This window comes from Artibeus jamaicensis, unplaced genomic scaffold (genome assembly GCF_021234435.1).
Source record: "Artibeus jamaicensis isolate MK-2021 breed Jamaican fruit bat unplaced genomic scaffold, CSHL_Jam_final contig_1015, whole genome shotgun sequence".
Taxonomy (NCBI): Eukaryota; Metazoa; Chordata; class Mammalia; order Chiroptera; family Phyllostomidae; genus Artibeus; species Artibeus jamaicensis.
In genome coordinates, this window is record NW_026521194.1 from 18512440 (window position 1) to 18540400 (window position 27961).

Genomic DNA, 27961 nt, shown 5'->3' on the forward strand with positions numbered 1-27961 from the left:
AGGGCAAGTACAAGATACACAAACTTGTAGCCTTATGCTTTAGTGGGGGAGTGAGACAATACACAAAGCAATGGAAAAAGATATTAAGAAGTGGTGAGGGCTACCAGAGTCTTAAAATATAATGTGGTGATAAAATAGTGACTGGGTAGCTACTTTAGACTGAGTAGTCAAGAAAGGCCTCTATTTTAAGCTAAGGTCTAAATTATAAGAAGAAACCATCCAGAAGCATCTTTAAGAAGCACGTTCTAGAGACTGAAACTTTTTAAAGCCAAAGCCCTAAGGAGAGGTGAGTGTCATGAGTTAAAGGAACAGAGAGGAAGTGCTGTGGCTGGAGTGAAATGCTCACAGATGCAGTGGTGAGTGATCGGACAGGCAAGGCCGAGATCCCATGTGCTTTGCAGAACCTGGGAAGATCTCATTTTACTGTTTGAAATGAGATGTTAGAAGATCTCAAGCTAGGAAGAAGCATGATCTGATTTCAATATTTAGAAGATGATTCTGGAGTTTCTGAGTAAGACTGAATAGAGGTCTTGCAGCAGAGCACCTGAGAACTGACAGGAGCCTGGCCCCAGATGGGGTCACAAAGACGGAGATCAGTAGATGAATTTGGAGATTAATATTTTGTTCCAAGAACAAAAGTTCAGTCCATGAACTTTTCCTAGCAGAAAACGGTCTTTCCTTGGAACTCTCATGGTACTTTGTAGTTTTACTATGGCCCTTACTTTCCTCTTCAATCATTCATATGCTTTCTATAGTTTAAATTTCTGTTTAATTCCCAACCACTAATGGCTAAGCAATATGAGGAGTTTAATCATGTCTTCTGCAGAACTTGGTACAGTGCCTTCACCTTGGATGTGGTCAATAAACGCATTTTTGCGGGGGTTGAAACCCAGAAAGTGATTTAAGATCGTGTGTGGCAAGAAGTGGAAAGGAAAGAGGAGAAACGAAGTCAGGGTGAGGAAGGATATGTGCATAGGCATGGGGGGAATTACGGAAGAGGGTGTAGGGTCGAACCCCCTGGCAACACCTCAAGCTGCTGCCCCCTGCAGGATGCTTTCCTTTTTGCATTTCTCCTTCCCAGGCTCGTAAGCTGAACACTGAACATATCCATAATTGTTTTGTGCAAGCTACTTTCTCAGTCTTAGAGATCGCACAGAGATGTTACAGATCGCTCCGTATTGAAAGACATTTCTACATGTTTTTGATGTTTTCTCCATTGCATCACAGACTCAAGGCTGTCTGTTTTCTGCCAGCCATTGCTGTAACATCTTGGTGCCCTCCACTCCCATAAGAATTGTCTAACGAAGCAGCAATACACTCGGCTTATTAATGTTCACGGAAGAGATGTGTGTGCTGAAATGGTGTTATTAGAAACCTTTTCTGTGCTATTTCATACTAAATATAGCATGCACATTTCCAGGTGAAACTGTCCAGAAACAGAGCTAACACTTTGGAGAAGGTAGGCTGGCACCATTTGCTGACCTTTAACTTTGAATTAAATTTAGCTCCTCATCCTCATTAGAATCTAACTGCCAAATAGCACTCTACTCTGATTAATAAAGTTTTCTAATAAGCATATCACTTTCTAGCACTCTGCCGAGGTAGCTGAAATCTTGAGCAGGGCTAAAGGAAGAGCTGCCAAATGGAAACAGTGGCTTCCATATCCAGTAAAATCAAAGCATTCTCCTTGCTGTTAAGTCAAGTCCAGCTCCGGGTGGAAGAGAACAGACTATGAGGTTAAAAATGAGACACAGTCACTGCCTAAGAAGTCAGTCCCACAGAAGATTTAGAGAACCACAAACACCCACTCAATCCAATGCTCTAGGTCAGCAATTTTCAACTGGTGTGCCACAAGAATTTTAAAAACGTACAATACCTAACTATTTAGTCAGGGGCACTGACCTCTTTTCCTTTAGAAGGCCAAATTAAGAAAATGACAAAAGCCAACACAACAATAGCCAACTAGTGGGAATGAATCAAAATTGTACCTATTTTTTTTGTCAGATTGGTGAAAATATGTATATATTTTTGTGTACCACAGAATATTAGTAATTAGTTCACATGTGCCATGAGATGAAAGAAGTTGAAAATCACAGCACAAGGTTAATTTAGAATTCAACAACCCCTTTTCTGAAATGCTCCAATTAATAATTCCAGGAGAAACTGGTTGGACCTAGTAAAGGGACATAGGCACTAGGGGGAAAAGACATAAAGGTAGGTTGTTTCTTGTTCCCCAGGGTAGTTGGGAAGCCCTTAGCGCCTACCCATTGCCTCCAGGCTGACGCCAGAAATTCAACCTTAGTCTTATTCCAAGGCTTTGATCTCCATTAAAATACAGATGGTGCTGGATGTCTGCCTCTGTAAGACATCATTCATCTGTATGTGAGTTGATGCTGTGTGGACAAGTTTTGTTATCAGGAAAGAAAGTTGCAGAACCTGAGGGACTTGGTGTCCTGCTGGGGTGTTGGGAGTATGGAGTGAGGCTCTCCAAATTAAACCTCTGCTTGTTCTACCTTCCTTTCGAAGTCTAGCCCTGGGTTGGGATATTCATGGTACTGAACACCAATCACTGACAGACAAAAGGAATTTACTGAGTGCCTACAGCACATAGGGTACTGCCCTTTGTGTGAAAATTCAAGAAGAAAAATGATGAAATTTCCCTCAAAGAAACCCAAAACCTATTCTCATGCATATACTTTCCCTGGCCATCTGTTGCATGAACACTTACCTGCTTGCAAACGCACTCATGGGTCAGTAATGGTAATGGTAATTCAGGGTGATAGGTGGATTTCGTTTCCCATACTACAGGGCTCTATACTGAAATCTTAGCATGTGCAGGTTTGTATTTAATCGCAATTAAATACAAATTGAATTCCTCCTCTGACCTCCCTAGACACAAGAGCAAGAAAGAGAGTCTAAAATCTTGTGCTTTTAAAAGTGTTTTTACTGAGCAAGAGCAGGACAATAAGGAAAGACATCTGTTTACTTCTAAAATGCTCTGCGGCTGTAACCACCGTATTGCTTTCATTAAAACCAATGCCTCTAGTTGCTTCACTTGAGACGTTTAGACATATTCCACGACTGTACACTTCAGGGTGACTGAACTACTAAGAGGATTCTTACAGTTGAGGTATGACTCAAATTTTGTGGGAGATAGCAGCCACAATGGCAAGGGGAGTGAACCTATAAAACATTCAGAAGTAATGTTTCATTCTGCATCCTCTGCTCTGTACCAAAGAAAATATTCACAGAGTTGTTGTAAAAATATACAAGCCAGACTCGGAGTTGATGTGCTTATCGGCTCATAAAATATTTTAGATAACTAATTATGTAATAACCTGAAGCATATTCCTTGTTGTATAAAGGGGGGAATGCAGTTCAAGTGCAAAAGCAAATGTTTGCAGAGTTCAGAACCAAGTCCTACATCAGGGCTTCACAGTAAGGCTCGAAGCCCTGCAGTCTGACAAACAAAAGGCCAGGCATATTTATGAATTTTGTTTGAAGTGCATCTTCGAATAACTAATGACGTGGCATCCACCCACAAATAAAAAGAAATGTGAAAACACTGTTGCCGTATGCAAGCAATAGATGCTTTCATTACACCACTGGAATACACAGGCAAAAGGTTAATATTTTTGTGGGGAAAAAACCCATTAATGCCGTAACCACAAAATAATGTGAGCCAAAGGGTGTGATTAGGAGATGGACTTTTCAGCCAGTAAGTTTGATGAATGATTCCAAAGTCTCACAAGGAGACAAAATGGTTCGTGTGGGACTCAAATTCAAGACTTTATTTTCAAAGTCTTCTGCACACTATAACTCTAATAAGAGCCTAATGCAAAATTCATTCATGATTTAAAAAAATAAAGACCACAGGCAGAGGATCCAGTACAGGAATAATCATGCTGTGCGTATGCAGCATTTTTGCAGCATTTGAAACCAAACCGAGGTCCAACAGACGTGGCATCAGAGCTTCCCACTGCACATGCTCTGCTGTAGTTTGGTGCCTGAAAGAGTTACAGGCTGCTCAGAAATTCATGCATTAAGGGTAGTGATTGAAAACAAATGGAGTGAGAAGCCTACTTAACATGGCTTTTCCTCTGGTGATTCTTTTAAGGAAAAAAAAAATTAAAAAAGGAAACCTCACCATTGTACCTAATGCATTTGTTAGAAAAATGTTAAATTAAGTCATTTGCAGTCAAAATGAACAAATTGCAGGTCTGCCTAGGTGCACTGGTGGCTCACCCTACATGCGTTCCAACAACGTGTAGGCTGGCTAAAGAGATAGCTAATTGACAATTGTTCCTTCTACCACTTGTCCATTAGGATAAATCCAGCTTGTGGACACTGAGCCTTTCAAAGACAAAGAACTGCATTAATTATGTACTTCTGGAACGCTTAATAAATCTGACACTGTCCAGTGGTTTTTTTCCTTTCGGACTGCTTGACAACTGCTGTGGTCACAAGTTTCAGAGAATCTATTTTCCTGTGTAAAATTAACAGCAATAAAACAAGCTAAATGGAATATGACCAAGTTGCAGAGCTTGTCATGTCATGGAATTGCAAAACAAATCCTGTAAGCCTATTGGAGAGGATTCGTATCATACATATAAATTCCAAACGCAGCTCCGAATCAGAGGCACTCATTTCATATCAAAACAAATACGAACGACGCCACTTCATTTGCAGAAGCCAATGGTATGCCTGTCACCAAGGGGCAGCCTTGTGTGGCTGAGGCTTCTCACTGTAAACATGCTCAGGACTTTTTCTTTCTTAGGCTGACATTTGTATTGAATCATGTAAGTTCTTCCTAATTTTTCTTTTCTAATGGATTTTCCCCCCTATATATGTTTGCAAGGGGGACGAAAAGCAAAGGGCAGCAAAACCAACCTTAAGTGCTTGGCAAATGATCTTCCCGAACCTGGACCTCATAAATCCGACAAAATGTGATATTTCAACAATAGACTAGAAAAGCCTTTCTCTCTGCAATGATGAAGCCCAGCTTCAAAATTTATAGTTTCATCTCAGAAATGGACTATAAAAAGAGGCTGACTTAGCTGTCTATCAACTCAGTCTGACAACAGCAAATAAGATGGGAGCTTTCAATGTCAAATATACATTTAATATTAAAATTTTCAGATTAAACATTGCAAAAGGGTTTCCTTTGCAACACATGCTAATGGGAGTGGTGATAGATGGAGCCTGGGTTGTCATAGCAATGTCCAGACCCTGACGTGATATTTCTTTCATTATCCACTATGAGGGTCTTATTTTTCTAATACCACCTATTCAAAGGGATGCCACTCTGTAGGGGTAAGGGTGAGTCAATTAAAACAAGATCCAAAGAGACGTAGCTTCGCTCAGTGCATAAAGGAGCCAGGTGTATCATCATTCATTTTTATCAAGTTGTGTATAAAAACCTGCAACCAAACACATCTTGATAAATCCAAATAGATTTTTAAAAGAAATTAAAAATAATGTTTATTCACTTTAGAGAAAGAGGAAGGTGGGGGAGAAAAGAGAGAAAGAAACATTGGTATGAGAGAGAAACATCAATTGGTTACCTACAATATGTGCCCTGACTGGGGGTGGAACTCACAACCTACGTATGTGCTCTGACCGGGAATTGGACCCTTGACCTTTCAGGGTATGGGACAATGCCCCAACTAAGGAGCCACATTGGCCAGGGTAATCCAAATAGACTTTTTGAGGGTGGAAAAAGAGATTGATTCAAACAACTATTCATCCTGGTAATGAAACAGAACTGAGGCAAAATGAAAACTTCTAATGGTAATCTGGAATAAGTATGAGTTGCCATAAAAAAGTTTAATCTTACTAGAGTAAGTTAAGTTGAAATTAAAATGATAAGGTACTATTTTTCACCAATAAAATTGGCAAAGATAAAATGGAGAAAAAGGATAATAGTCAATGCTGTCAGGTATGGGGTGAAATGAGTTTTCTCCCACATTGCTGGAGGGTGCATTATTGGCTTCCTTTTTTCTGGGACATTGTTGGCACCATTTACCTTCTAGAAATCTTAAGAAAATAATTGAAGCTGCATAGCAAGATATATGCATAAAGGTGCTTGTCAGAGAGTAATTTATAACAGTGAAAACTTTGAAATACCCTAAATGTCTACCATTAATGAAAGGTTACATAAATTAATGTATAGTTATACAATAATGTTTTATGCAACCATTAAAAGTGAGGGTTTTAAAAAGATTAATTGGCACAGAAAAAGATCACAATATAATGGTAAAAATGCAAGATACCCAAATTTATACATGCCTATAAATATTATATATGTATATAAATGTGTGAGCACTACAAACTCAAATTTTATATACAGAGATATACACAAATAAGACTGGAAGAAATACTCTAAATGTTAAGGATGGTCAGCTTTGGATTGGTGAGATGATTGGTAATTTGATTTTTGATTTTTGCTTTAGCTAAATTTAACATAAAGTAATTATTATAGAAAATTTAGAAAAAGGAACATATATATTTAAATGACAAAAATATAAAAAGAAGCCCTGGCTGGTGTGGCTCAGTGGATTGAGTGCCAGCCTGCAAACCAAAGGGTCACCAATTCGATTCCCAGTCAGGGCACATGCCTGGGTTGCAGGCCAGGTCCCCAGTGGGGGGCGCATGAGAGGCAACCACACACTGATGTTTCTCTCCCTTTCTCCTACCCTTTCCCTTTCTAAAAATAAATAAATAAAATTATATATATATATAAAATAAAGAAGATATATAGCATTGGAGCCAGAACTACTTAGACCAGGGTAGAAACTTGGTATTTATTAACTTGGTGATATGGGATTTCTCTTCCATCAGATATAGCTTCCTTATCTTCCTTATTAAGAAGGAAGGTTGTGTTGAAGATGAAATGAGACTGTGTATGTGAAAGTTCTGTGTGACCCATCAGGAAAGCTGCAGATATTAGTTACTTTAAATTTAACATAGAAAGAGTAAGAACACATTTTATGGAGGACATAAGAGGTTGAAGACTAAGCTTACAAAAATATAATTTGGTAGTGGGGCGGACATTTAAATTTAACAAAGAAAAGGATATTCCCCCACTCATGAGATGGCACACTGAACTGCAAATATAAAAATACATACAGAAAAGGGTATACTGGGAAATGCATAGGACAGAAGCATTTCAATCAGTGCATGCTCTCTTCCAGTTGAATTTTATTTCGGCTCCAACTAACAATGTAAGGTATAAGCAATACTAATGAGTGAAGCACACCCCCCTGTCAGGCAGCAGCGAACCAGCAGCGTATAAACAATTTGGTATTGAAAACTATGCCAATGGAGCTTAATAAGAGAGCCAACGTTTAGACACTACAGGGCTCAGACAAGATTTGACATCTACCATAATACAGAACCTCATTACCTTGTTGGTCGTCTGAATCATAAATAGAATTTTAAGTTTGTTTGTATTTTTCATAACTGATCCATGAAGAATTAACCTGTGATTTGAGAGGTAGGGTATTGCAGCAGGTAATATGCTGAATTTATGAAAGCAGCTCTCTTTTTATTAATGGGGAAAGGAGAGTTTGTAAGGTCTGGCAGTTGAGTTATTGTGGGAGATGATTACAGTGGGGGATTCTACGGGGATTATACTATCATGGGAGACTTCCTAACCCAGAGCTCTTTCCTGAGCTTCTTAAGCAGTTGCTGCCATTTGCAAAAAGGTTCTGGCCCTGAAGAACCACTTCAGCTTTCACTTTGGGTCATTCTTTTTTAACTTTTAAAATTTTTGGTCATCGGTTGCCATCCTTTCTAATCCAGGGGACTCCCCATTTCTGTCCCTGTCTTTTCCTGTATGCAACCTCCCATAGTCTCATTTGTCTCCCTTCTCCCCTCTGAAAATCACAGACCCCTAGGACTCAAAGGGACATCTAGAACTCATTCTTTCTATTATTTGACTGACCATAAATACTCAAGGCTGATGACCATCTGAGGTTTCAAATGATGACTTACAGATTCTGAGAGCCATGAGGAGCACTTTTCAGCACCACGTTGTGCCCTACATGGCTTCCATTTCTGGGAATGAAGCATCAAGTAAGCTTTAAGAATAGAGAATTATTATTCCTTGGGAAGGTAATAGGCAAAGTCTTAACATAAGTTATTAAGTTATGATATAAATTATGATTATATCATCACATATTCTATGTGGTCCAAAATATTTGTTTCATAAACTCAATATGATGGTTCTGATGTACTCTAAAGACAAAACTTCCTGTTTTAACAATGGACAAAGCTTAACCTAAATTATTTTACTGATTCTTGGAAACCTGCACACCGTGGCTCTAATTTGAATAAAACCAGGACAACTTTGAAAGGCACTAAAGAGGAAGTGTGTGTGTGTAAATTCAGACAAGGTTTAGTTTTTTTTCTAATGACCTTCTATGACTTCAGGAGTTGAGCAGACAACTAGAATTATATAGTTTACATACCCTGCATTACCTGCATAGAATAACAATATGCATTAATCTATTTACACCTTTTAAAAAACAGCACAGGGAAAAAAATCAAATTCAAAGACTATAAAAGCCTTGCTGGCTGAAGGGCAGCCAAGCTAAACCAAAGGACCGTCAGACACGCTGAGCACAGACAGGACCCACGTCGCTCTTTTTTGTTCTAAGTGGGCTGAGGGACGATCCCCTGCTCTCTGAGAATGCGCATCACTGAGTTAGTGATGCTTTTGTGAAGAGGGTTTGACAACAATGGAGAGTCTCCTGCCGGCTAAACAAAAAGTGACAACTCCATTTGAAAACTGTCCCTAGATATATTTCATGGGCAGAAATTATCTGTGACAGTCCCCATCAAAAGAGTTTTATTTCACTTGAACATAAATGGGCAATACAATAGGTTACCTTGAATGTTATCGTTTTGTTCGATTAATGGTTAAAATATTTTTCTAGTGAGTTTCTCATAGGTTACTATGTTTAAACTTAGAAAATGAAAGTAGGCTTTTATTAATTATGACTTTTAAAAAAAGTCAACGGCTTTAACGTAAGAAAAACGTATGTAGACAGAGATATGGGGACATCACTGGGAAAACCTAGGTCTGGTTTACAGAGAACTGAATGGAAAATGATAAATCATGTTTCTATGAATAAATCCACAGATGGATCTGGGCAACTTCACCCTGAGACTTTCCAGGTTGCTCCTAATATTTGGATCCCACCTCAACAACAGACATCAGCGTGGATGCACCTGCACAGAGAAAACTGCGAACAACACTCCCAGCTTCTAAATTAAAGGGTATGAGCAAGGACACAAACTTGTAATTTGTCAAATGTCAGACCACAAGGATCCATTCTCCCTTCTGATGTCTGACACACAACGAACTTTGTTCTCAAGAGTACTTTTATGAGTACCTGTCTGTCATAGACCAGGGTGCTAAGAAGTCTAAGAAATTTCCAGAATTCTGTTTTAAATTTCATACACTTTTTCATATTTTTAATGTAGACCCAAACATTACTTTCTCTGCCTTGTCCCACAAAATATCCTATAAACTCCTAGGAGGGAGGGGGTATTTCTGTGTGAAACTTCATTAGCTTTATAGATCTTCAGTAGATTCTTGGCCAGAGAAGCTAAGTGAGAAAGGGGATTGTCCTGAAATTACTCAGTAACTCACTCATAATTCTTTATTCCATAGTCCTTGTCCCACCTTTAAAGCCTTTGACATTGTTATTGAATTAAAAAAAATTCTCTTTTATCTTTTTAATGGATATTTCTGCAAAAAGCAAATAAAGTTTACAGTAGCATAATTACAAATTTTGATATTAAACTGGAGTAAGGAAAAATTACAAAGTATGTGTGTACATTTTTGTGTATGTGTTTATATATCACATTCTATTGACAAAAGCTATTTACAGATCTCATAGTCCGCATTCTCATTCTTCAGGACCACCTGAATGAGAGACAAAAGAGATTTCTAAGGTGAGAGTTTAGGGAAGTTCAGACTAGTTCCAGTTCCTGGAACCTGGGGTCAGGGTGGGGCACTCCTGAGGGGGGCAAGTGAGCAGGGGGAGTTTGAGGGTGGCTCCTTGGGCACTGTGGTTAACAAAGAAGGCAGCAAAGAGGTATGAAATGGGAGAAGTGAAACTCAAAGGGGCCTTGTGGAACAAATGATGGCGTTAAAGATTTATTTTTTTACCTAATTGTTTAAAGCTACTTTGAAGAATAATAAGAAAGGATAGGTCGCTGCTGGGAGGAGATGCTTTGACAAGATAACAGCACCAGAGAAAAGGCAGAGCAACTTGAACTCCTATTTTCCTTCCATTAAAGAATCGCAGAACCATATAATTTTGGAGCTGGAAAGAAATGCTGAGATTGCTTAGTCCCACCCTGCTGTCTTTATAGATGAGGAAAGATACACAGAGCCATTAAATGACTCATCCGGCATCTCTGTCAAGAGAAGGCAGAGAGAAGTGGAGAGGAAAGGACCATGTGAGGAAGAGAGAAAATACAGGATTCGGGACACTTTAAAGGCATTCTGGGTGCTGGTACTCACAAGTTAGATCCAGGGTTCTGAGAGAGCTGAGAGAGTGCCCCTGGAAGCAGAGCTGGTACAGCCGAGAAATTATAGGCAATGGGAGAAGTGTCTAGGTACCGGAGGTGAGCAAGTAAGTCATCTTTTTTTAAATGGCCAACGCAAACTCCAGAAAAACTAGAGAGCAATAAATTAAACGCTTGTTTCAGACAAAATCCTCTGGAATGAAACAGTAGAGGTGATTAGAGATTATCACCAGGAGTCAATGACAAATATTAGGTGTGGGAAAGAGATTTACAAAATGTAGTAATTGCCAAGAAGAGCTATTTTTCTTAGTGTAACAGACCAGGATGACTGGAGCTTCTGAACTGAAAATACTCCCCCTAGGAAGCTTTTGAAGCAGAGACTGGATGGGGGAACGGTGACCTGTTGTGTGTAGGGAAGTTTTTCATGTAGGGGTACTTGGCTGGGAGGCATTTCCTGTCAGAATAGGAATGTGATATGTTGCCCCAAGGTGGGAGCCAAGGACCCAGAGAAAAGAGCGAATTCACTGAAACCCAAGAATCAGAGCAGATCAGAGGGGAGAGGCAACCATGGGGAGGCTGAGCTGCCCAGGAGGCCAGACAAGTCACATTATCCTGGAATGCTGGCCATCAAAGAGTGCGATCAGAGAGCTGTGTGACCTTGAAGTCAGGCAGCTAAGACTGGAGCCACTTGGATTCATTCATTCATTTGTCCAAAACATATGGATCTATTGAGTACTGGATGCTACAGCAATTGTACTCGGACTGGAGATACAGTGCCTGCATGAAGATTTCACAAGGAAATGAACAAGTACTGGTTAATTCCAATGTGTGATCCTTCTGTGGTACAGGTCTCCACGGAAACTTTGGGAGGGTCTCTGGGGGGTGGGATGTCTGGGCTAAATCCTGAATGACACCTAGGGCTTAACCTAAAAAGTGACAGGCACAGGGAGGAATGGCACTGTGGTCAGTTGGAGCAATGGTCTTGGGTCATGCAGCTAAAGTTGGGGTCCTTAGAAAACCGGGACAATGGGGTGGGCTTTGGCAAGAAGAATGCTGAATAGAGAGGTATATTTTGAGAGACACTTAAGGAATACAGGGCCATGTTCTCCAACGCAGGCACTGCACACTGAGCTGCCTCCAGATGAATGCAGCATGCCAAAGGGACAGCACAATGGACCAGAAGAGGTGCTCGAGTATGGCACCCAGCAACATTTCCTCATTGGCCAAACGCAGGGCACAGACAGGAGAACCGAAGGTTCCTATTCTTCCGGACCTTCCTGGGAAAGAGTCGGTGTGTGGCTAAGGGGGGTGGGAGCCTCCAGAAGGGCTCCCAGATTTCTGACTTGACAACCAAGTGAATGAATAATGGGGCTCTGTATCGCGGTTTCACAGGCACAAAATAGCAGCCACAGTAGGCAGGAAAGACTTGTAATTAGAAGTGGATATCGATAAGGTAAAGACCATGTCTGTTGTTATGTAAACTTTTAGAGACATGACAGCTTGGGAGGATGATCAGTTTACCAAGAATAAGAATGTGACTTAGGAAAAGAGAAGGTTCTGGTCTAAGGCACCACCTTTCACTATTTCTGGCTAGAATGAACACCTATTGGTGTGGAAGGAAGGATTTGTAGTTCCTTGAGTATCAGTTGGTGTTATACTTTTGTAATTAGTCACTCATATGCCTGAGTTAGTTGTTGGACAAAACCTTGTGTGGGAGGGCCAGGCTTCACTCTCCTGTCTAAGGTGGACACCTTTTAAAGCAAGCTAGGCCATTGGTGCTGTCTTCTTTCACAGGCAAAGCAAAGGCAGATCTGGGATGTGAGCTCACCTGCTGAAGTGGCTTGGCACTGCTCTGGTCACCATGTCTGTCTCAGCCCGTACAGAGGGTGCCTTGCTGTGCAGCTGCTAGCACCTAAGGTAGCATGCATCTCTCTAGAGATGGAAAAGGCTGGGCTGGCGGATCTGCCTGTGGTCTGTGAGGAGGAATGGGTTGTTTACATGTCTTTTTCTTACCCTCGTTTAGAAACTCTGTGAGAGAAGAGTGGTGCTTGTCTAGCAATAGTTTAGGGTTTAATATGAGGACAAGTTTTCTGCCATTGGAGCTACCCTAAAATGAGAGGGTCCTTCCATGACCTTGAACTCTAGTACTTGGAAATCTTCAAAGTGAAGCATCAGCCAGAACTGGGAGTATGTTGAAGAGATTCTAATGGTGTCCAATATGGCAGCCAATAACCACATATAGCTACTGAGCATTTGAATGCTGCTGGTCCAAACTGAGATATGCTGGAAAGTGTAAAATGCACACTGGATTTCGAAGACTTAGCGTGAAAAAAAGAAGGTAAAATAGCTCTATAGTAATTGTTTTGAATGCATGGTGAAATTTTATTTTGCATACATTAGGTTAAATAAAAATACAATTAAAATGAACTTTCCTTTTAAAAATGACATTCATAAAAATTAAGAATTATATTTGTGGCTCACATATTTCTTTTGGGCAGAGCTTCTCTAAACTGAAGTCAAACAGCCCCACTCTCCTGACACCAAGTGGGGCCTTGTGGTCCTGTTCTCGATTTTGGTGGTTTCCCACACAGAGTCGAGAGTCTCGTTATTGAGGACGCCTCCCGTTCCCTGTCAGTGGCATTCCCCATACTTCATAAATGCGCTGATATGCAGCCCAGCCCCCCCATAAAAATTCTTTCTCTCTTTTCATTCAGTTATAAATGGTTCTCATGTTGTCAACTTTCTGTTGCTGTTCAAAAATAAAAGTGAGTAATTTAACCCAAAATATTGATATTCAAACAAAAATATCCCGAAAGACATACTCTAGAAAACTTTGTGCTTATTTAGGATGCAGATCAATGAAGATGATATCCCTTATCAGAGAAGCTAGTGGTTAGTCAAGGTTGTATCTGGTTAAAATAATACCAAGCCACGAGTATTAGGTAAGTTGAATGTAATTGGCTTCGTGTGAAATGATGGAATAAACAAAACCACTGAAACTCTTAATTGAATGGGATGTGGTGGGAAAAAGGCATTACTTCTTTGTATTGCTAAAAGTTCTCTTGTAGGTTTGTAGCAGCGTTTGAGGAGAGAAATTTAAATTTATGCCTATTCAACTGTGGAGACAGAGCATGTTGCCAAGGTGCAGGAGATTTCTCTGAGTGCAGCGTGGGGTCAAAGCAGGGACACGGGTGCAGACAGCGCTTACAACACAAATCTCGCCTTCCCAGAAAACAGAACCAGAGCAGCACCAGGAATATTCCACCCTGTACAGGTATGACCTTCCTCAAGCCTCTCATTTACTGATACGAGTAAATGACAGCTGACACTTGGGAAGGTCATAAGAAGATGGCTGCATATTTCTCTAAAATGATTTTTATAATCAGTAACCATGAATCACTGCCTTACTCTGGTCTACACCCTTGCTAATCACAGCATGGCCCCTGGACCAGCAGTGTGAACGTTGCCAGGGAGGTTGTCAGAAATGCAGGGCCTCGGGCCCCACCTGGGCCCTCTGGAATCAAAATCTACATTTTTAACAAGATCCCCAGGTGATCTGAATGCAGGGGGGTTGAAAAGCTAAGTTTTTCCCTTTGTACAAATACACCTCTCTGTCACAGCTGCTTACTTTCTGTATGAAGAGCCCCATGGAAGGTGACCCCCTGCCTTTCACTCTGCGTATGAAAAGAGCACCTGAATGTTAGGGATCCTGGTTGGAGGCAGCTTTCAACCCATCACTGGTCAATTAATGCAGCTTTTAGCTGCAATTATTGGACATCACTGCTCCCCACGTGCTTCTGACACCTGCACACAGGTTTTACCCCCTTCCTTCCATGGGGCAGGTTTTCTCCCAGAAGTACCTATTTTCTCTCCTTTGGCATCATTCGATTTTTACCAGAATGGAAAAGCTTTGAATTATCAGTTTTTCTAAAGCGAGCCACTACTGTCTTTCTTAAAGCAGAATGCACTTGCCACTCAACTGCCTGGAATTGCAGCCAGAGCGGCGCTGACCTGGGGACCATTATTCAGCAGAGTGCTATTACTTTCCACAGGGCAAGTTTATAGATTTAGACTTTACACACATGAGGGAGGAAAAGAGTCCGGAGAATGAAATAGAATTTTAGAGAAAGAAAAAGAATTTTTTAAAAAAGGATACAATAGTCAACCTAGCAGAGTGGGTAAGCATTTAGGCTCTGGATTGAGGCTAACTAGGGAGAAATCCTGGCCCACCCTTGATGTCATTGGCCAGTTCCTCGCAACTTAGCTTCCTCATTTGATCCTCGGAAATAGTAACAGGGCTACCTGTCAGGTGGTCAGGAGGAGTAAGTGATACATGCAAAGCAATTGGCACAGTGCTCAGCTGTGGTAAATTCTCAATGATGTTTCGTGTTTGCTATTATCAACAATCCTGAATTTTATTTCTTATCACAACATTGCGATTTGGTCTCTGAGTTACATGACATTAGGGCAAACTTCAGTCGTATTTAACTGAATAGGTAGATAAAAAATGTAACAAATTAACTTCTTTAAAACATGCTAAAATATCAGATTGCTCTGCTTCCCTTTAGGCCAGGAAGAAAACTATTGTGAGTTATTAGAGATGTAACAAAATCCTCCTACTGCTGCAGTGCAGGCTCAGGGCCCAACCGGTAGAAGGCACGTTGTGGAAGCAGCAGCAGCCCAGTGTTGACTAATTAACTTCTCAAGGCTTCTAAGGGGTCTCGTGGGTATTGTACAGGTTCCACCAACCCAAAGAAGGCTCAAGAAGAGGAAATGGGATTAACTTCTTGATTAGAAGGGTGATTAAACACTGGAAAAGGATACCAAGAGAGGCTGCACTATTTCCATCTCTGGGGAACTTTTAAACAAGAGACAACTGTCTAGCTTGCATGATTTGGGTCTTCTGCCTGGAAGCAGGACACTGAACTAAATGAACTCAAAAAGAAAAAAAATGTATTTAATACTAATGTTTTTTTAATCTGTAGAATTAATTTGCTTGCAATTTGTTGGAAACTACACTCCTGGTTGTTTCTCAGTTTCACCTGAGACAGTCACTCTAACTGCACTCGGCGTGACTGTGATTTACTTGTTGACATTCTGTGTCTCCTCCACTAGACTTTGTGGTCCTTGAGGCTGCAACTGTCATTGTATGGCCACACATTAATACCTGGTGCCAGAAAGGAGTAGGGGGGGTCATTTAGTTGGATAGATGGGAAGGTATTTAAAAGAGCCACTGATATTCTACTACACAGCTTTTAGGTGGGTCATGTGTTAACTTATTTATCCAATATTTATTGAGTTGAGCTATGACAAATAAATCCAAAAAATATTTTTACGGTACCTCCTGTGCACAAGGCAAACCTCTCCCCAAGGACCTGATGGTAGAGGCGGGTACACAAAATCCATGTTTCCACCTCCAAAAGGTCTAGCAATTTCAGACTTAAGGAAGGATCCAGTACAGGTTGAAAATGACATACTGCAATTCCTTGTCTCTCTTACAGAATTACTGAGTAACTTCTTAAGCACCCGATGGGTTCTGCCTACTCTAACTCAGAACTATGCAGCACGCGGGAAGGAAATAAAATATACCTGGTTTTCTGGGACAAAGGTGTTAATGAAGATCCTTCAGTACCATGCTTTCCTGATCCATTTTCCTACTTGCTAGCTTTTACTCCAAAGGAAGGTCCCTGAGGCTATTGCCTTGCACGGCTGCGTGGGTGAGAAGCGGTGGGTTTTCTTCCTGCTGGAAGCTTGCTTCATTCCAATGCTCTCTCAGTTAACTGAAAGGCCACAATCTATCAGGATTTCACTTTCAGCATTCAAGTGACTGGCCTATAAACATAATTTTTAACAGCTTTTCTTCAGCAACTCTGACTGTTTAATTAATCTTCAGCCATTAACCATTCATTTAAAATGCCACTTATGAAATCTTAATTTTGCACATTATCAGCTGGTTCACAAATAGCTAACCAGGAGCAGAAGCATAATGATCGCTCTCTCCCTGTTCTTAGAGCTCACCCAGCTTAAAGCCAATTTTGGCTTCTTAATTAACCATATGCATACTAGCATTTAAAATTAAATGACTTTTTAAAAAAGAATTAATGCACAGTGAAATGTTAACACTGACATCATCCTGCTGCCTCCTGAAGGGCCCGAGGGCCGTGCCTGGCCAGGCCGCAGCTACTCTGGCAGCCCGCAGGTGCTCCACCTGTGGGAATGTCCCTCACCTGAGTTGACCTCCCATAAATGAGTACACACTTGCAGTGACAATTTGGATCCATTGTTCAAATTCTCCAACTTTTATGTTTAAAGAACAATAATAAATATCACCCCCAAGATATTCTTTAATACTGTTAATATCAATCAGCAGCACACCCTTTTTTGGTGGTTGACCCCAATTAGGTAAGTCAGTTCAAACAAAATAATGGGACAGGGAAGGATATTTAGGGCAAAAAACAAACAAACAAACAAACAAACAAACCCATCAGCTGATGCTGAAATGACTTTTTCTCTAACTAGCTCTGGTTACTAGAGACTTCAAGGAAGTCACTTGCAGTTTTACAGGTATCAGATAGATAGGGTCAAAGTCCAAGCTAAAAACTGGGCACAGAATTGTTTAGGCTGGTTCATCACAGTATATGGAAGGCTTTTTGACCTATGAGCCAGTCATAGCTGAGACTGGAAGGGTGGCTCACACCAAAACCAGCTGCAAACTTCAGGGGCTAGACTACGAGTCTCTACTAGATTTGATTGGCGGCAGTGAGAGTACTTCCAGATTACACACATTATCTTTTGGAGAATTATGGTAACACTGGCACTTTTTCTTTTATTCCACTATAGAGATTCAAAGGATAAACAAATGAAAAATCACAAATGAAATTATGTTGCATCATCTACTTAAGCTCCGTGCTCTTGGAATGAGAAAAATAGATGGAACGTTCTTTAAAAATGTTTTACAGCACTGTGGCAGTGAAGATGGGAAAAATAGCAGACCATTTTCTGAATCACTGTGAATTGAGGTAAAGCACCCCAGAATTCATTACATACATAGGGTAGGTGACAACGGTGGTTACGAGTCCTGTTTTAGTTATCTGGTGCCTATGCAAATGACTCAAGCTGGTTTTGACTGAGATGCATGGGCAGGTGTCAAAAAAGAAACATCCACGAAATAACCCCACAACAACCAAACCATTAAGATTGTAATGACAAATAGAGATGCACTGACCGAAGAAAGAACTTAAAACCAAACATGCACATAAACAATTTGAGTCTCAGTAAACTTGGCATTTAGTAATCCTGTTAGCAATTCAGCTTTTAATCCAAGTAAGTACTTAAAACACAAGCATAACTTGAGTCCGCAATTTCTGAAACTGTATTCCAAGAGAATGACAATAATTTATTCTCCCAGAAAGCCTTTCAGACTGAAATAATATACATGAAAGCCACCCGGATACGCAGTAGGAACTCACAAATGATTTGACATCTGAATCTAAGTAGAGCCTGATTTTGGAAAAGCTGTAGAAGGAATTGGTCATTAGCATTCAGTTTTTCATGTTCATCTCCTGTGTTGTGGCCCCAGAGAAACAGCAAGCACTCTATGCTCTCAGGAACTTCACGCCAGTAACATTTGCAAAGGCAACCTCCCCCTACCATCCTCTCATTCAGAGACCCTGTAGGCCGTCCTCACCACTTCAGTGGCATCACTTACCGGGGGAGAGGACAGGTGTGTGTTCTTTTCTTGCAGCTCATGTCTCAGTGTTCTTCCTTAGAGAATAACTGATCTGCTGGTGCTCCAAGTTCAGCCCTTTCGCTAGTTGTGTGTTTTCCGGTGGCCTACCACAGCTTCCAATCCTGGTGGCTTTGTCCCAGCCCCTTTCTTCTGGCGGCGAGGCTGTGTTGGTGAAAGCTGGCAAGTAACTTGTGAACTGGCTAATCTGGGCACTGATGTCAGTGAAGACTATGAAATGCCAAGCCAGAAAGTAAAACTAGGTGTAAGGATTGCAGAAGTTCAGGACATGATAGTACCAAAAGGCTTCTACATGCTTAATTTCAGTTTAAAGGCTGGGAAACAACTTGTATGAGTGTGTCTGTGATTTCAAAATGAATTCACTGGAAAACAGAAAATGTAAAGCAGTAGACTTCAACAGTAATTTTCAGACCATTTGAGTCTGCATGCAGTTTTGAGGAGCCTCAGTTCATAAATTTCCTCTTGGGTCATTTATTTCTGAGAGGGAATTTCTCCAAACTTAGCTATCTCAGAAAAAAGTATTTCCAGAATCTGTTCAGATGTGGGATTGAGAATCTAGAAGCATACCACATACAAGGATTTTCAAGGCTAAGTATGGTGATATGGATGATGATTATGATAATGATGATAGCCAATAATAGTATTCATCGAAACCTGACATATGCCCAGGATTGAGACATTTTAAGTCTTACATTGCATTGTCTCTTGAGCAGTATTTGACTGTTTATTACTTTTCTTGACATTATTGTCTCTCTCTCTTAGTAGTCAATCACATGGAATTTGAAACTGGGCATAAACCCTAGGTGTAAATCACTCTGTGATTTACAGTCTGTGGTCTTTGGACACAGTATGCAATACCTTCAAACCACTCTTTCTTCCCCACCAGGGGGAAGGTGAGACCAAGAATCCTAGGGCTGGAGGAGAGAGGAGAAGATAATGCATGTTAAACCTGTAGCACAGTGACGGGCTCATATCGAGTGCTCTGCACATTTTATCCATCATTGTTTTTCATTTTTCTCCCACTGTGGGTCAAGTTGCCCTTCAGTAGATCAGTCAGGTGAAGAATATAGCAAATGTCAATAGAAATATCTCAAAAGACAAAAAGAGGGGATCACAGGAAGCACTGCTGATGTATTATGATCCTGTTTACCACCCAGGCCGAAGCTTAGGAAACATGGTTCTTCAACACTCATTTGAATCCCATAAAATTTACAAATTAAATCCTCACTTATTCAACAAATATTTATTGAGTAAGATTTGGACATAGTTTGTACTATCAAGAAACTTTCCTGGAGAAGACAAATGTTAAATAGTTTATTATAAGTACCAAGGAAAAGTACAGGGTCCTGTAAACACGTTCAACATTGTGAAGGATCAAGGAGGAATTAACTGAGAAAGTGCCATTTGAAACTTGGAGTGTGAGTTGTTAGTCAAGAGAAGTTTGGTGGTGAAATGGGCAGAAAAGGCATTTCAAACAGCAGAGCAGCACGGGGCAGAGCCCTGATGTGGAAAGGGCTTGGTACGTGTGAAGAAGGTCTCTGACCAACAACACCTGACAAAAAACACACAACAGGAGCTTAGTCATTGGATGGGTTGATCAGTCTGCATGCTACCTTCTATCTTTTCCTTTGGACTGGAAGATAGGCTCCACCACAAACCACAATGTAAAAGATATTCCCATTTTCTTCATTACCACATCACAGGGTACCCACTATTCTCAGCCCGTCCAGGGACATGTACTTTCTAGCTTCTAGAGATATAACTTATTTCCCACCCCTTCACTTATTCTCAGGGCTAAGAGATTCCTTATCAATATAATAAACGTCCGCTTTTGCAGTAAAAGCTCAACCTTTAATTGTCTAAGGAAGTGGTTCTCAGACTTGAACTTGAGTCAGAATCGCCAAGCAGGCTTATTAAATTACAGCTCTGGGGTCCAACCACAGAGTTTCTGGTTTTGTAGGTCTGGGATGGGACTCTAAAGCCTGCATTTCTAAGAAGCTGCCAGGTAAGACTGATGTTGCTGGCAGGGAGCTCATACTTGGGGAATCACATCTAAGGTATCTTTCTTCATTCAGCAGCTTTATGATCATAATTAGTCCCATACAGCATTTTCCAAAAAGAAAATAATAAAATCACAACTAAAGTTTGTGGGTAACTCCCACATTTGCCTAATGGAACTGTTCCTTTTTGTGAGTGAGACTTACCTTAAATATCTGCATCCCAGTGATTAGTACATAGTTGGTGCCCGATGCATGTTTGTTAAATGAATTGAGCTAGTGAAAGAATCACATAATAGATCTAGCTCAGTAGATTCTATACATTATTCTTTGGTAAGTTCTTGTGATGTTACTTTTTAATCCTCCAACAACAAAATTTATGAACTGTAAATTGATGTTATAACACTTAACATTAAAAAAAGGTGAGGTACCAAAAAATTTTTGGTACTGACAGAGTAGCCAGGCTTCTCACTTTTATTCTCACTTTTCTAAGAATAACGGGAAAAAAGCTGAACAAATTAGGGGAAAAAAACCCTCAACAACTCCTTAAAGACATTGGAGAATTCCCAAGGCAGCCAGAACTTGAGAGTCTAAGACTGATTTTGAAAAAGTAAGTAAGCACGGTGAAATAAGACCAATATTCCGTGCACTTTGCTTTGCAAGTTACTTGCAAATTCATACGTGCCACAGCATCAAATGTTTAAAAAATGGGCAGAGTTTAGTGGCTAAGAGACTTGCAGACTGAGCCAAGATTTTGACATTCTTACGAGGTTGGAAAATTAGAACTTAGAGTTCATGGTCTGCTAGGAAAGATAGGCCTGATAAATAACCCAGACTTCTAGTTAGGATCACAGAAGGACTACAGTCCAGGAGTAAGGGTAAACTCAAAACAGACTACCCTCACAACAACTAAAACTCCAGACATCTCAATCCAAGACTGGATTAAGGCAATATGATCCTACTCTAACTGCCAGTCAGAAAGCAAATATAAATCCTCTCTGAAAAAAATATAACATTAGCTTGAGATTATTTCTATAATTTTTCAAGCAGTATGTCTAGAATTTGATCAATACATATCAGGAGAGATTACCAAGTGACTAAAAACCAAGCGAAAAATAAAAAATATGAATTGACCCACAGGTAATACAGATATTTACCTTATTAGACATGCTTCTTAAAAACACTGTACTTAATATAGTCATGAAGGCAGATAAGAATGGAGAATGTCACCCAGAGAAATAGAATCTCAGGGTAAAACAAATGGACATTTAAACCTGAAAATTATAATAACTAAAATTAAGAGTTGAACAGATGGGTTTAATAAAAGATTGGGCAGAGCAGAGGCAATATCAGTTAACCAGAAGACCGGTCATTCAAAAATAATGAAACTAAAACATAGAGAATAAAAAGTAGAAGCAAAGAAAAAAGAGCAAGGAACATGTACATTTATTTTTTTGACTTAATGTTTTTATTAAATTTTATTGTTGCTCAAGTACGGTATTCCTCATTTTCTCCCTACCCCTCTCTCCTCATGTCCCATAGTCAATCCTACCCCCCGCCCCGTTTGTACATGGGTCCTTTATACATGTTCTTTGAAGACCCTTCCCCTTCTGATGTAATGTTTATTCCACGTTTCCCACTACCATTTAGTCCCCTTATACCCTCTCCCCCACCACAATCACCACACGGTTGCCCATGTCCATGAGGCCCTTTTCCTCTTTGCTCCAGCCCTCCAGTCCCTAACCTGGTCCTCCAGCTATCATCCGACTCTCCATTTTTTTTCTTTTTGCTGATCTTGCGTGGGTGTTGTTTTTCTACCTTGTATACAGCAGAGGATTGGATCCTCTGCTTTATCTAGCTACTGTTTATTCCTTCCAGTGTATTATTTATTCCAGATATTGCACTCTTTATTTCTGACTGGTCATTTTTTATGGTTTCTATGTCTTTTTTTCATGCCATTGAGTTTCTTTATAATCATTAATCTCTCTATCAGATAAATTGTTTGCCTCCATTTCAACTAGCTCTTCTTTTGGAGAAATCTCTTGTTCTTTCATTCAGGGTCTGTTTCTTTGTCTTACCATTTTGGCTAGTTTGTTTCTGTGTTAGGTATATCTGCAAAGACTCTGCTGTAGACCTTTGTCAGATGCTGCTTGTGACTGCCCCTGGTAAACCTATTCAGAGCTCTCAGTGACCCACAGTATATGGCTTCCTCTGCTGGGCCTGTTTGTGTGCAGAAAGAATGAGGCTGCTCACCAAGGCCAGCTCTTATCTGCTCTGGGCTCTGAGTAGGGTTAGCTAAAGTCTCCTAAAGCTCCCAGAGATCTGTCTTAGTTGTTAAATTAATCAGTAATGTAACTTCAAGCTGTAATCAGAAGCCCAGCTTAAGCTCTGCAGGGTGGGGCAGAGTAATTCCTGCTGGTGGGGCTATTGCTTCCCCTCAGGTGAATGCCATGTGGAGTGTTCTGCCTGAGAAAGATGGCTTCTGCAGAATGGGGAATGACTCAGCACAGGGATCCTGGTGGCTGTTTTTCAGTTTTTTCCCCAGAGCCACCAATCCCAGACTCTCCTCAAGCACTTCTAGTCCACTCTGCCCTCCCTCTGCTGGAGCCCAGGATAAGTGGCTGCAAATGGAATTTTGTGCATTGGCCCTTTAAGAGGTTCTCTGCGTCTCCAGCCATCTTTCCCTGGCAGGCAAAAACCCTGCAGCTTTTTATAGCTGCATGTTATCTGGGCTCCCTTCTGGTTCTAGGCTTAGAGCCTAGCTTAGGATAGATCTCACACTTCTCTGGGGGAACTCCCGGTCGCTGAACCATCTCTCCAGAACTTCAGGTGCCATCTATTGGAGCCCAGTCAGCCCTCTCATGCCTCTTCTGCACTCCCTACCAGTCTTGTTGTGGTGAAGTGGTTTCTTCTGTCTGTCTGCAGTTATAAGGCTTCTCTCCAGCTAGTGTTCAGGTGGTTATTCAGTATAATTTCTTTACAATTTAGTTGTAATTCCAGATTGGTCCTGGGAGGAGGTTAGTGTAGCTTCCATTTATTCCTCTGCCACCTTCAAAACATGTACATTAAAAAAAAAGTCTAATGTTTTTCTGTCATTGTAGTTTCAGAAAAAAAAGGAAGAAAATGAAAATAAATAGGACAAAAACAATATTTCGGGAGGTATCAGCTCAAAAGTTTCTAAAATTGATGAAGGACATTAAACAGATTTAAAATGTACAGGGAACCAACGGTGATGGGAAGGAAACTGGGACTGAAATCAACAGTTTGGACAAGAAGGAAGAAATAAATAGTTAAGCAGAACAGAATGAAGAAACAAGAATTAAAAAAAATGAAGAGAGGCTTAGGAACCTCCAGGACAACTTTAAATGTTCCAACATCCAAATCATAGAAGTGCCAGAAGGAGAAGAGGAACACCAAGAAATTGAAAACTTACTTGAGCCAATAATGAAGGAAAACTTCCCTAATCTGGCAAAGTCCAGGAAGTCCAGGAGGCTCAGAGGCCCAAAAAAGTTGGACTCAAGGAAGCACACACCAAGCACATTATAATTACATTATCCAAGATTAAAGAGGAGAGAACCTTAAAAGCAGCAAGAGAAAAGAAGATAGTTACCTACAAAGGAGTTCCCCTAAAACTATCAGCTGATTTCTGAAAAGAAACCTTGCAGGCAAAAAGGGGCTGAAAGAAGTATTCCAAGTCATGAAAGGTAAGGACCTACATGCAAGATTACTCTATCCAACAAAGCTATCATTTACAATGGAAGGGCAAATAAAGTACTTCCCAGATAAGGTCAAGTTCAAGGAGTTCATCATCACCAAGCCCTTATTATATAAAGAGACTTATCTAAGAAAAAGAAGATAAAAAATATGAACAGTGAAATGACAACAAACCCACAACTACCAACAACTGAACTTAAAAACAAAAATAAACTAAGCAAACAAATATACCTGTAAAAGAATCACAGAAATAGAGATCACGTGGAGGATAATCAGTGGGAAAGAGGGAAGGAAGGGGGAAAAGTATAGAGAATAAGTAGCATAAATGGTAGGTAGAAAATGGATAGGGGGATGTTAAGAATAGTACAGGAAATGTAGAAGCCAAAGAATTGATATGTATGATCCAAGGACATGAACTAAGGTGGGGAAATGCAGGTGGGAGGAGGTGTGCAGGGTGGAGGGGAATAAAGGGGAGAAAATGGAACAATTGTAATAGCATAATCAATAAAATACATTAAAAATAACTAACTAAATAAATAGAAATAAACTACAGATTTAAGAAACTCTACAGTTCTAATTCAGTTTAAACACAGCACACATGTACACACACACACTATAGTAAAATTGTGAACAACAAGGACATATTTTATAGCAGTCAAAAAAAGATACATTCTTTTCAAAGGAGTAACAACAGTTTGACAACAGATTTTGATGAAAACACTGAAAGTCAGAAAATAGTGCAGTATTTTTAAAATGTTAAAAGGAATAAAATCTGATAACTACATACCCAAAGAAAGTATATTTAAAAGAATTAAAGGTGAAATAAAAAAATTTAAAACAAGTAAATACTGAGAGGATTTGGCACAGGAAGTTATAAAGAAAAAAAGAATAATATTCTAGATGAAAGCAAATTTCTGAAAGAAATAAAGAGAAATAGAAATATTAAAAAGATGTGAGCAGTTGTCATATAACACAATTATTGTATTGTAAGATTTAAGACATTTATACATTTAAAATACATGAAAAAATATTCATATATTATCATAGGAGGGGTTAAATGCAGTTAAAGTGTTGCAATTTATTTTGGATTACAATAAAGAATGCACATTATTATCTTCTAAGTACTAATGGTAATAAAACAGTAAAAGAATGTATAACAAAGTCATCTAGGGGAAAAATTGAATCATACAAAATGCTTGATTAATAATCTTTAAAAAGGCAACAAAAAGAAGAAAAATGTAAAATAGGCAGAAAAAATAGAATATAGAGTAAGATAGAAATTATATGTAATTAAATCAAACTGTATCTATAGTATTATTAAATGTAAGCATATTATTACAATTCAAATACAGATATTATCTGACTGGATATAAAAACAAAACTATATATGCTTGTATATAGGTTTTTGTATATCTGTATGCCTCTTACAGAAGATACCTTTTAAATATAAGGGTTCTGGAATATTAAAAATAGGATTAAAAATATATATATATAAAGAAAAAATTAAGCAAAAGATAGTTGGAATTGCTACTGCTATCAGACAAAGTAGATATTACTGCAATAGTCATTGCTAGATATAAAATGAGTTATAATAACAAAAGCATGGATCTTCCAGAAAATTAGACAATCCTAAATTTATATGAACATAATTAACAAGCTTCAAAATGCATAAAGCAAATATTGACAAGAAAAAAAGAAATAGATAGAAAAAGAAAATAGATTTTAAAAGAAAAAATAGATAAATCCACAATCATAGGAGGCTATTTTAACTTTAAAAGAGAAAGCAAAAAGATTTATGGAGCATGTTCTTCAACCACAGTGGAACATAACTAGAAATCCACAACAGAAAGATAATAGGAATATCTCTTGACAGTTGGAAACTAAACCACAACTTCTAAATATAATCCATGGGTCAAAGGGATAGCTCCAATAGAAATAAAGAATCTTAGTAACTAGAATAAAAATGAAAATGCAACATACCCAAAATTTGTGGGATACACATAAAGCAATGCTGAGAGGGAAACTTGTAGCATTAAATACATTAGGAAAATAAAAGGAGGGAACACTTTCCTACTCACGATGAAGCCAGTGTTGCCCTGGTACCAAATCTAAGGAGATTACAACCCCCTCCCCACAAAACTACAGACCAATATCTTTTATTGATATAGATGCAAAATTCTAATCAAAATATTAGCAAATAAAATTAATATATGAAAATAATTGCATACCATGATCAAATAACTTTTAATCCAGGATGCAAGGTTAGCTCAATGTTTGAAAATCAGTAAATGTAACCCAATATGAAGAGAATAAAAATTACAATATCGTATAAATTGAAGCAGAAAAAGCATTTGACAAAATTCAACATCCATTTATGATAAAAACCATCATAAAATTAGAAATTAATGAGAATTTCCTTAACTTGATAAAGATTTCCACAAAAAGTTATAGCTAACATTATACTAAATGTTGAGACAATGCTTTCTCCTGAGGTCAGGAAAAAGTCAAGAATGTTCACTTTCACCATTGCTTTTCAACACAGTCTGAGAAGTTTTAGCTAGTGCAGTAAGACAAGAAAAAGAAATAAAGATAGAAACTTACAGAGAGGAAAGAAAGAACAATGATAGTCACATAAAAATCTATAGGTGAGTCATAGAAGCTCTATTTGTAATAGTCTCAAAACTGAAAACAACTAAGATGTCCCTCAAAAGGTGAATGATTAAACAACTTGCAGTACATCCATTCCGTGGAATGCTACTCAGCCACAGAAAGAAATAACTGTTGATATTCAGAACAACTTGGATGGATCACAAGTGCATCATACTGTGTGAAAAATGTCACATACCTGTCTGTGTGATTTCATTTATGTAGTATTCTACAAGTGATAGAATTATAGCAGATTAGTTATAACCAGTAGTTACAGATGGTGGAAAGAAGAGAGAATGAAAATAAAGGGGTATTGCATGAGGGATGAATTACCTTTGTTTCTTGATTGTAGCAGTGGTTACATGTGTGATAAAATGGCATAGAACTATACACATACATTTATCAATGCCAAATTCCCAGGTTTCATGCACTATAATTACATAAGATGGAACTACTGGAGAAAACTGGGTGATGATTACAAGGGACTTTTTTGTATTATAATTGCAAGTTCTTATGGCTTTATAAAATTTCAAAATAAAGAGTTAAAAATAAGTATAACTATTTATAGTTATGGCTATATGTAATAACTACAAGCATGTGGTTATGAAAAAAAGCAAATAAAAATACACGAGATCATGGTAGCAAGAACTGCTCATCCAACCTGAAAAAAAATCTACTAAGTAGAGAAATAATCCTTGGAAATTCTCCAGTTAACTTCAATTCTCTCTTAGGGGATTAGTAGTAATCTTAATGGCAGAATGGTATAAATGCCCTGGTAGCAAAAGTATGTATAATGTTAAAGTTCAATGATACTTATTAATGCCAGATGCTGCTTTTTTGTTTACATATATAACCTCAATTAAATTCTTTTAACAGTAGTCTTTTGTAGATACTATGAGTATGTTCATTTTATAGATGAGGAAACCAAGCCATAGAGAAGGTAGGGGGAGTGACATAAAAATATCTAGTCAGGTATTGCTCTAAGGACAGGCATGGTTTGGGCCCAGGTCACTTGCTGACTTTGACATACAAAATCTACTTTGTCTGTATTGAAGAGAATATCCCTCCTGGTGTTGTGATCAGAAATCTTGGCAATTTGGAATGTCAGAGGCTAAGTGATGGCCAAGTTTAAGGGAATTCAGAGTGCTTGCTCAGGATTGACTAAAAGTCTGTGCAAAAACAGTGGCTACTTAATTCTATTTCTGCACGGGTTCATATCAATCTCAGCTCTGCAGAAGGGAGGGTAGTCCACAGCATATAAATATTAAACCATCTCTTTAAGATGTTAGATATTTATAGGTACGAACATTAAAAC

The 27961-nt window shown here is 39.1% G+C and overlaps 1 protein-coding gene across 3 annotated transcripts in view; it reads right to left on the reverse strand.

Annotated features, from left to right (window-relative positions):
* The window catches only part of PARD3B (par-3 family cell polarity regulator beta), a 977832-nt gene that overhangs the window by 117281 nt on the left and 832590 nt on the right, over positions 1 to 27961 (reverse strand). Inside the window, exons 21-22 of one of the 3 annotated variants that reach the window (XM_037166017.2) lie at positions 20494 to 20562; positions 19680 to 19841 (exon numbers count right to left, since the gene is read on the reverse strand). The exons of the other annotated variants lie outside the window; for them this stretch is intronic. Of the exons in view, the coding sequence (XP_037021912.2) occupies positions 20517 to 20562 (46 nt within the window). The 3' untranslated portion in view covers positions 19680 to 19841; positions 20494 to 20516. Of the gene's footprint in view, positions 1 to 19679; positions 19842 to 20493; positions 20563 to 27961 lie in introns of those variants that run through there. 3 annotated transcript variants of the gene reach the window in all.